The sequence below is a fragment of the Dermacentor andersoni genome, chromosome 1 (assembly GCF_023375885.2).
Source record: "Dermacentor andersoni chromosome 1, qqDerAnde1_hic_scaffold, whole genome shotgun sequence".
NCBI lineage: Eukaryota > Metazoa > Arthropoda > Arachnida > Ixodida > Ixodidae > Dermacentor > Dermacentor andersoni.
Genome location: NC_092814.1, coordinates 47,746,841 through 47,757,416, shown reverse-complemented (window position 1 = coordinate 47,757,416; position 10,576 = coordinate 47,746,841). Strand labels below are relative to the sequence as shown.

Genomic DNA, 10,576 nt, shown 5'->3' with positions numbered 1-10,576 from the left:
GGATTCCCTTTCGACTCGGGCCCATCCACCAAAGACCGATAGTAATCGAAACAAAACAGATGAATTGTTTTCTGAAATTGCGGTATGAGCCGAGCGTCGGAAAAGGATTTCGCGAAAGCGTCGCTGAGACGACGTATTTGCCGGCTATACCCGTGGTTCGATCCGGTTCCTTCTTCATTTGCCCATTAGTCGCCGTCGCGGAGGAGTGATTCGACCGCGTTCATTACAGGCTCGGTTCTTAACGCTACCATTAAACAGTGGGAGGCTCCTGTACCTGTCTCCCTTATATTTCGAGCAGGTGGCCCCTGCGGTTAGATACTTAAGACTGGCTTGGTCACTACGGGCTGTTTGGGATGATTCACGCGCCAGTCGCGTGGAGGCAGTGACGAGAAAACAGAAGGCGAAAAACAAGACAACCAGTTTATGACACCGCAAGTTGCCAAAATAGAAAGGAAACTCTAGTATACTTTGCGCACTTCAATACTGCTCTTCAACCCGTTCTGCCAATACCAGAAAGTTTCGTTAGGGATTTCCGCAGCCCGAAATGAGTGCATTAACTATGAACAAGTTGCGACGGGAGCCCAACTAGAAAAAAAGGGCACGTAATCCTTTACTGTCCGAAATTGTGCCGGGTCCAGCACCGCGTAATAAATAAAATATCAGAGAAAAAAGGCGCAGAGGAGTTTGTCAGACGCTGTGCAAGGAAGGGCTCGATCTGTCTTCGTTTGCGTTTACTTAACGAGGCGAAGACAGCTGCCAATTAGAGCCGTAATTTGGTGAATCGCATTTTCTGTGCCATAAGCTTGCTCGTACTTGTGAAACACAACGTGAAGTAGCCGAAGAGTGCTCGAATAAGCGTGAAAATGATGCAGCAAGAAACCTTGCTGCCAAATGAGGTGATTGCGTAAATACCTTAGCATTCTTATAATCAATGCATTTTGAAAGTAATCATTCGTTTCATCGAGCCGTCAGGTCGGAAGTATTGAAGCATCATTATCACTCTATTATATAGGCCATATATCGCTTCGGGCCGTTGCCAGTATTTACTCCATAAAACTGACATCTGCTGCAAAGGCATGCTCGAAGCATTTCACGAACGTCTGGATTTAACGTGGCGAGGAAATGAACGCGCTTCATTTAGAACTTTTGCGAGGAAAAGAAACTCATGCTGTTCTAGTTCGTGTGCCAGAGTTTGCAGAATATAAATTTAGTCGACACCTTTCGGACAATCTGTTTACAGCGCCGACTTCTCTATATGCTCTTGTACGCACTTTAATAGAGATATAAGGGAACAAAAAAAGAACTTGTGTACCTTGCAAAGCCATTGTTTGCCGGCGCTTCGGGCCTCTTCAGCTCTTATGTGGTGAGAAACGGCGACGCTCTTACCCAAGCGGGGCTAAATCGACACACATTTCTCTAGCTTTGGTCATTTTGTCGCGGCTCAGCATCATTTACACGCCGCAGAGGCGCCCTTTTTCTTGTGCAGCAGTGCGCAAACATTTGAGCCGATTTTGAGCTCTCCCGCTTCGAGCAGCTTCTGCGCCTTCGGAAACGCAATTTGAGTTGCGGAGCGCTGAGTGAGCTGGGAGAGTGGTTGAAACCGTAGCACTACGTGAAAACGTTGCTCGGTGCGACAAGTGTTTAAATCCAAGTGCTATGGCCCGTCGTCCGAATGACAGCGCTCGACGAAAAGTCACTTGGCGTTTGTCGATTTTCCAGCATGATACGAATTCTGGCCTCCTGGCTGAATGCATTGCTGAAGTATGGACGCCAATTTCGTTATTTCATTTAGGAGGCCTCACCTTTGCACAAGCACACCTGTTGAGCAGTTAGTTCGCATTTTTAGTTATTTCGCTCTGAACGCTGTCCAAAGGTGGTCTTACATTTGGGAACCTTCACGCGTGGGAAGATTCGCACTTTCTTTTTCGTGAACTGTAGCACCGCTGCGAGAGAAAGCACAATATGATTTCGTTGAGCGATGGCTACGGTGGCGCCAGAGCTGTTGCTCCGAAATAAATTTAGCTAGAGGTCGCTAACTTATATCAAGTAAGCGGCCGCTTGAGTAGGAAGCCACCAAATTATTTTAGGCAGTAAAGTAAACGCTATCAAAATGACACTCCTTACACGACGAATGTGCCCAGCGTTATTCCTTTGGGCGTTCGCGAAACAAGTTGAGTAAGAGACGTGGCAAATTATGACTGTGCAAATGTGTCGTGGTCTGGAGAAATCCTGCGCAAAATAATGTGTCCTTTAATTGACGTCGTCGCACGTGTAGCCACCCCCCCCATCAGCAAAGAAAACAGGTTCACATAAACGATCGCTTAGGTAGGGCTGAGAAAGCAAAAACCAATATTGCCCCGCTTAATTATACCCGTCCGTTATTTTAAAGGAAAAGCACGCAGCCGAAGAAGAAAATCGGTCTGGTCCGGGAATCGCTTCGAGTGTAGGATTAATCTGCCCTCGCGCTGTTAGCTGCTAATCTCCTGGTTAACTACGCTCGCATACACACACAGCTACTGCTTTGGTCATGAGGACGGACTTTTCTTATAAATTAAGCTTTGTGTTTTTTTTTCTTTTTACCCTGGAAACTCATCTGAACTTCCCTTGTAGCATTACAATACTATCAGGTAAATGTCAGCGTTCCTTTTCATGGTGGTGGTGGTGGTAACAATGGCGTTAGTGTACACTTGCACGGGCGCTACCGGCATTTGTCCCAGCCTTTTCACACTAACAAGCACGCTATTTGCTGACTTTTAGCACTAGCAGACTAGCGGCTTTGGAAGGGTTTCAGCACTAGCCGAGTAGCTGAGTATCGTAAAGGAACGAAAGAAGGATTCGTGCCACCTCGTGTCTCGCAGCATGAGTCGAGCTTTCGTGAATGTAGAAACGATTGCGGATTTCAGAAAGAAGTCATTTAGTTTACACTGTTGCCATTTTAGGCGTATATTTCGCTAAATTTGGTGGATTTTACTTTGGCTTAACTGAAAAACTGCGAATATAGAGTATCGCGATATATATTTTATGTGCAATTGAAATGAAGTTTTTGCTAGCGTCTCTTTGAACGATTCTCTCTAGTATTGGGGGATTCTACAGGATTCGGGGCGTTATTTTAACGGAATATTAGAGAGAGAAAATGGCTACGCTAAATCCCAGTGCCTGCCCTTCGTAATATAGACGCTACGATGAAATTTCTGTTTATGTAGCTAATCCGGTACATCTTATTTCTGAAAACATGCAGCGTATTTTGTAAGGTGTTCAGTAAGCGTTTCGTCGTGGTTGCAAACAAATTAGACACCATGATATGCTTTGTATTTTCTCTAGCAGTATTTACGGCCTCGATGTGTATGCGCCGCTGTGTGTTTGTCTGACCATGATGTGGTGTCACCTCATTTCCCAGCCAACAGTGGCATTAACATGCCAGGCCATCAGCCTGGCTAACAAATCCAGTTTCTCATTGAAGTCAGCATCTCTCTGCCTCTGTCGTTCTCCAATCGCGGCTTACTTCATATTTGCGCTGCTTAAAAATACCTGTTTGCTTTGTTGATATTATTTGTCGTTGAAATGTTTGTTTAGGCAGCCTTGAGCGGATTTCAATTAATATATGGCGGGTTCTTGCGGATTGCGAATGCGATTGTGTGTGCGTGCTAAACACACACACACACGCACGCACACGCACACGCACACACACACACACACACACACAGAGAGAGAGAGAGAGATTAAGTACAATCTAGAATCTAAATGAAGCGAAACTTGTTTGAGTTAGCGAGGTAGCGGCAGTGGCGGATGACACGGACAGCCTCCCCACCTGTAGATAGCTGTTGGCTGTCGGTGTCAAGACCTTGGTCAACCTCCCTACGTTTCCGTTTTATCTCTCTCTTGTCGCGGGAAGAACGTTCCTGAGAAGTGTATGCACAGTAAGCTTTGACGACACACATCTAAATACATATAAGGCTTCTTATATGGAAGATAAAAACAAATAAACAAAGAAGGGAGCCGTTTAATATAAAGTATATTTCATTATGAGGCCTACGTGCTTTAGAGATGCTTATGAGCCGACGTCACATGTGCAGATTTTATGTAGGAATTTATTACGCAGACCAGAGGTGCTGTTACTGGCAATACATTGTCGGCCAGCACACAGGGGTCATATAAGCCCGTTTGCGGGTACTTGCATTCAGCGAACATATGACCTTAATGTATGTATATGGACAAATATATTCGCCGAGACACCGACCAATGTGGCAGCAGACAGGGGCACGCCAAACACGGGATATAAGCAAAGCTTTGCTTTGATACATTTTAGGCTTCAATACCCCTTGAGTCGCAGTGACCCAAAGGCCAAAAGAAATAACAATTCGCTGGCGTCGGTGGACGTTCGGTGTATGACAGGTGCGAATTGAGGTTCTATGTTACTAGTGTTCGAAGATATCTTAGGGGGGGGGGGGGGGGGGGGAGATAGGATCTTTTCGGAATTATTCCCGCTACTTTTTATCTGGAAGGGTCTCGAAAGGCTCATGCAGAAGCGCGACGAAGACCCAGGAGCATTCGTAAACGGTGTCAGCTCTGCAAAAAAAGAAAGAAATGCAAAACGCGCATGCCATTAACGCTATGCAGAAATCAAGTCCGTGTTTGTAGTATGCTAATTAGCAGCTTGAGCAAATAAACTAGCGCGGCGCTTTTATGGTCGCAAAGGAAAACGGAAGAAAGCTTCTTAATTCCGATGGCGATATATCGCTCGTGCTTGGATTTTGTAAGTAAGTTTCTGAAACTGGACGTGCCCTGAATCCACGTGCTTGACATCAATGATTAAAATAACAAGAAAGCATTTTGTACCCTCCTAAACACACCATTAGTTGCTCTTGCTTAAAACCCTTTCAGACGCTGTGTACACAATTATGTACACCAAGATGAAAGTAATGATATTTAAAATTTGTATATATCTTGAAACACTTATGATTAGAAGTGTGCTACAATATTGAATAACATGTGCAAAAGAGAGAGAGAAAAGGATGCATAGAAAGGCAGGGACTTTAACTAGAGGTTGTTCCGGTTGGCTACCCTGCACGTGGTGTAGGAGTAGGGGGATGAAAAGAGAAAAAGAGTGGAAAGTGGAGATAGAGCTAGAGAGAGAGAGAGAGAGAAAGAGATACGCGCACAAACAAACCGCGTACACTATAGAGCGGTAAGGGGCGGCGTTCTTAAAGTCTATGGTGAAGGCCTGTAGACGGCAGGAACCTTAGTAACGCTAGTACAGCCTTCAGCGCGGATGTTCTCTGGGGGCACTGACCTAAAGCTTTTAGTTCTGATAGTGGACGATTGTCCAACTGGTCCAGCACTCCGTTCATCACTTGTCTCTGGGCACTATGTATATAGTGGGCAGACACAGATAATTTCTGCGACTGTCTCATCGCTGCTGCGTGTGTTGCACGTGGGGCTGTTTTAGCAAAATGAGTGAGAAGGCGGACGGTTGGGTGTTTTTACTCGGTGGAACTATGCTGTTCTAGCGGGTTCACTTCTTTCATTGTTTTTCACTAATGTCATCCACCATGCATAACTCTCATGTGGCTCTATAAGTGTTTTTCCAGCTTTTCAAAATACGAAATAGTAGATGTGCTTATATATTTGATGTTCCCGTAGTGAGTTTTCGCGTGGATTCCACGTTCTGTAAACTTGGCAAATCTCGCTAAAGAATTGAGAATTTGTAATCTTTTCTCTAGCTGCACGCTTTCTATGATTCTCAAGATGCAAGAAATGTGGTGAAAGTAAGTTTTCAACCAACGGGATAAAGTTGCGTCTGAAAAGGTTAACGGGGCAACATTTAAATTTTGTTATAGATTTTGCTAAACAGATCGAACAAGTTATTTAGAAATAAAGGCCGGCAAGGTAGGCTCGTTTCAGAGTGAGTATCACTAAAAATATGGAGAGGGAGATAAAGAGACAAATCGGAAAGCCTTACACTTACTCCGCGTAATAACAATTTTCAGTGTTCAAATTGGACGTCACTGTCATCATCATCATCATCAGCCTATTTATGTCCACAGCAGGATGACGGCCTCTCCCTGCGATCTCCAGTTACCACTGTCCTGCGCCAACCGATTCCAACTAGCGCCCGCGAATATCCTAATTTCATCGCCCCACCTAGTCTCCTGCGTCCTCGACTGCGCTTCCCTTCTCTTGGCACCCATTCTGTTACCCGAATGGTCCAACGGTTATCTAACCTGCGCATTACATGACCTGCCCGGCTACATTTTTTTCTCTTAATGTCAATTAGAATATCGGCTATACCCGTTTGCTTCCTGATCCAAACCGCTCTCTTTCTGTCTCTTAACGTTATGCGGTTGTGTCATTATGCCTTCACAGTACAAGCTTGAAACACGCGCAATATCTTAGGAAAAAGTTTGTCAATTATTACTCCTTCGGCCTCCATTATCAGGTATGCCTTTTGAAATCCTATCCGTAATCACTTGCTTCCGTAATCCTATCAGTGAATCACTTGCTTCCGCGCAGAATTCCTCTTCAAGTTTCCATTATTCCTGCTCGTCCTTAGTCAAAAACGTAGTGGTTCGCTTTGAGGGGCCCGTATTCACAAAAAGCGCTTATATTAAAATTTTATTTATTTATATTTATTTATACATACTGCAGCCCAGTCGGGCAATCGCAGGAGTGAGTTTGTACATTGGATATAACAACAAAACATTTTTCTGCACAAATCAACTTCGACACCGTAGGAATCATGGTAATTTCAAAATAAAAGATGCAATGAGTAATAATAAACACAGCATGAATCAAGTTCACTTATACGAAAATTCTTCTAAAGGCAGTGACCTACTTTCACCTGGTAGTAGGTTCCATTTTTCAATTGTACGAGGAAAGAAGCTATACTTAAACAGGTTAGTACGCGGTTGAAATTGTGCAAGGTTAAGTTTGTGGCTATTCCTAGTAGGTTTCAAGTTATCAGGAAACAGAGTTATTTTTTAAAGAATAGCGTTGGGTGTTAATAAGATTATGAAACAATATGCGGCATTCACTATCACGCTGCTATCACGACAGAGGTTGTAGACCCAGTGCAACAAGATGAGATGAGGATAAGAAGTTCAGTCATAACGGCGGTATATGAAACGTATTGCTTTCTTTTGAACTGATTCGAGGGGGTTAATGTCGGATACTTTATAAGGGTTCCAGGTGGGGCAACCATATTCGAGAACGGATCGGATGAGCGACTGATATGATAGAAATTTTGTTTCACGTGGAGCTTTTCGCAATGCACGATTTAGATAGCCTATTTTCTTTGGTGCTTTATTGCATGTGTATTCGATATGCTTTGGTATGCCTTATATGCCAAGGTACTTGTATTCAGACACCCGTTCAAGGGAAGAGCCATTAAACGAATAGTTAAACAAAGAAACAGAAGTGAGCTTACTAAAAGATAAAGTGACTGTTTTTACGAAGTTTATACTCATTTGCCATTTGTCGCACCACCTGCAAAATTGCGTAAAAGAATCGTTAAGTGAAAGGTGGTCAACATTCGGGTTAATTACGTTGTACAGCACACAGTCGTCAGCATAAAGGCGGATTTTTGCGGACATATAATTTGGCAAATCATTTATATACAGTAAGAACAAAAGTGGCTCCAGCACTGAACCCTGGGGAACTCCGGACGTCACATTTACTACAGACGAGTTTGAGGAATTAAACGAAACATACTGGGAACGGTTATGTAAGAAGCTAGCGATCCAGTCAACTAAGGAAGAGTTATTAACTGTAGCGCGAAGCTTATGGAGAAGTTTTGAGTGTGTACCAGTGTCGAATGCCTTGTAAAAATCTATAAAAATGCCATCTATTTGATTTCCAGTGTTGAAAGAGTGTGAAATCTCATGCGAGAATTCTACAACCTGAGTTATTGTACTAAACCCGCGACGAAAACCTTGCTGGGCATCACCTAAAATGTTATTATTTTCAAGAAACTCCATAATATGCTTAAAGATTATATGTTCAAGAAGTTTACATGATTGAGACGTTAATGAAATCGGACGATAGTTTAATGATGACTGCTTGTTGCTGGATTTATACAAGGGAAGAATTTTTGCCAATTTCCTAACTAAGGGAATTGTCGAAGTAGATAAAGACTTTTGAAAGATTACAGCCAAATATCGACTACTCCAAGCACAATATCTAACAAGAAAAGCGTTGTTAATGCCATCAGGTCCACATGATTTTTTAATTTCTAAGCGTAAAATTATATTTCAGAACGCGTTCGAGAGACACGGTAATATCGTCAATTGAATAATGCGAGTCATGAATGAAGGTAGGCAAGTCGAAGTTATCAGTTGTGAATACCGATTGAAAATATTCGTTGAATGCGGTGGCGATAATTAATGGATCATTGGAACGCACATGATTTACAACAGCTATATTTGTGGAGGCTGAGCTGGGTGAGATTGAAGGCAAAAATTTTTCCTTGTAAAGTTCGTAACAGCGCAGCCCAAGACACGGGAAAAAGGAAGGTAAAAACGCCGACACGGCGCTAATTCTCAAGTGATATTTTATTGAATATATGTCTAACATATATGTAGGTGCCAGTACAAAAACCATCACATGCATGATACACAGAGATACATCGAGGCAATTGTGACCAACTGACGCATTTAGGATAGTCTTCTCTATAGCCCGCTTCACTACCTTAGAATGTCCGGATTTATAGTTCAAAATGGGCTTAACCGGCCTGGCATCATATTTCCAGCGCACATGATTTTTACCAAAGGTTAGCCTCAGGTCTAGAAACTGCAGTTGATGATCTTTAGAGACTTCGAAAGTAAAACCAAGGCCCATGCCGTGCTGTCTGAATATCGTCAAGTGAGAGAGAGAGAGAGAGAAAGGCAAAGGAATGACAGGGAGGTTAACCATAGATTATCTCCGGTTGGCTACCCTGTACTGGGGGAGGGGCAAAGGGATGATAGGTGAGAGAAAGACAAAAGGATTAAAAAAAACATACACACACACGTACACACGATACACACTAACTGTTTATGTGGGCACTGTCACGCAGTCTGCGAAGGCGTTCCTAGTGTTACGCAGCGTCACCGTACAATCTTACGTCACACAGTCAAAATCAACACCCTCGGGGTGAATGTCACTATTAAAAAAAATATTATGACATCATCAACACAGCGAAAAACCCTACTGGAAAGCTTAACAAGGTGGCCCTCTAGTTGCCTATCAATGTAACCTAGAAAAATGTCACTAATGATAGGAGCTACGCACGAGGCTGTTGATGCAATTTTGACGGTAGTCAGGCAGCACGGCATGGGCCTTGATTTTACTTTCGAAGTCCCTAAAGATCATCAACTGCAGTTTCTAGACCTGAGGTTAACTTTTGGTAAAAATCATGTGTGCTGGAAATATGATCCCAGGTCGGTCAAGCCCATTTTGAGCTATAAATCCGGTCATTCTAAGGTAGTGAAGCGGGCTATAGAGAATACTATTCTAAATGTTGCATTAAAGAAGTCGTGTTTTCATACGTCGAAGGCTGCTTTTTCTGATCATGGCAAATCGTTTACTGGACGCTGGTTACCCCGAAGGGATTATTTCATCTGTGAGTGAAAGTATGGTTTGTGGCGTCAAGAGTATAAATGACCAAGGTAGTAAAACTAAATTAGAAGAAAAAACGAAAAACGCAGTATTACCGAACGTACACAAATTTGCGCATGGGCTTATGAACGTCGGTTCAAGGTACAGCATTGATGTTCGTTTTTCTGCGAAAAATAAGATAGGTCGCATATGCCCGTTAGTTGATAATATGCTGAAGGATAAGTAAAGAGAAAGTGCACTGTCAACCATGTGAACGGGTACATCACTTGCGTTAAGCAGGTTGTATGTGTCATTCCATTATCTTGTGGCACAGAGTACACGGGACAAACGAAGCGCTGTGTGCATATTCGACTTAGGGAGCATGAGCTATCTCTTCAAGGGGTTGCGCCACTTCATCTCCCGGAGTATTGCAAGTTGTGCGGTTGTTGCCCCTATTAAAAGAAGAACTAATATCATTTATAAACACGCGAGCCACTTGACAAGAGAAATCGTTGAGGCTTACAATATAAAGATTAGGGACAAGGCATGTATCAGCGAACCGTCTATCGCTCTTCATGACAAGGAACTGCGTTACCTTTGTCACTCTTGATTATGCGTCAGTTCGTCACCGTTGCCTTGATGCATCTCTGTGTCTCGCGCATGTGATGGTTTTTGAACTGGCACCTACATATATATGTTAGCCATATCTTCAATAAAATATCAGTTGAGAGCCAGCGCCGTGTCGTCGTTTTTACCTTCCTTTTGTCCGTGTCTTGTGTTGCGCTGTTACGAACCTTACAATGAATCTTAAATTATGGGGTTTTACGTGCCAAAGCCACTTTCTGATTATGAGGCACGTCGTAGTGGAGGGCTCCGGAAATTTTGACCACCTGGGGTTCTTTGACGTGCATCTAAATCTAAGTACACGGGTGTTTTCGCATATCGCCTCCATCGATATGCGGCCGCCGTGGCCGGGATTCGATCCCGCGACCTCGTGCTCCTTACA

General features: G+C 43.4%; 1 protein-coding gene across 1 annotated transcript in view; it reads right to left on the bottom strand.

Annotated features, from left to right (window-relative positions):
• Positions 1-4,560: 4,560 nt before the first annotated feature.
• The window catches only part of LOC126543194 (uncharacterized), an 8,650-nt gene continuing 2,634 nt past the window's right edge, over positions 4,561-10,576 (bottom strand). Inside the window, exon 3 of the mRNA XM_055077866.2 lies at positions 4,561-4,566. Coding sequence (XP_054933841.2) covers positions 4,561-4,566 — 6 coding nt within the window. The remainder of the gene's footprint in view (positions 4,567-10,576) is intronic.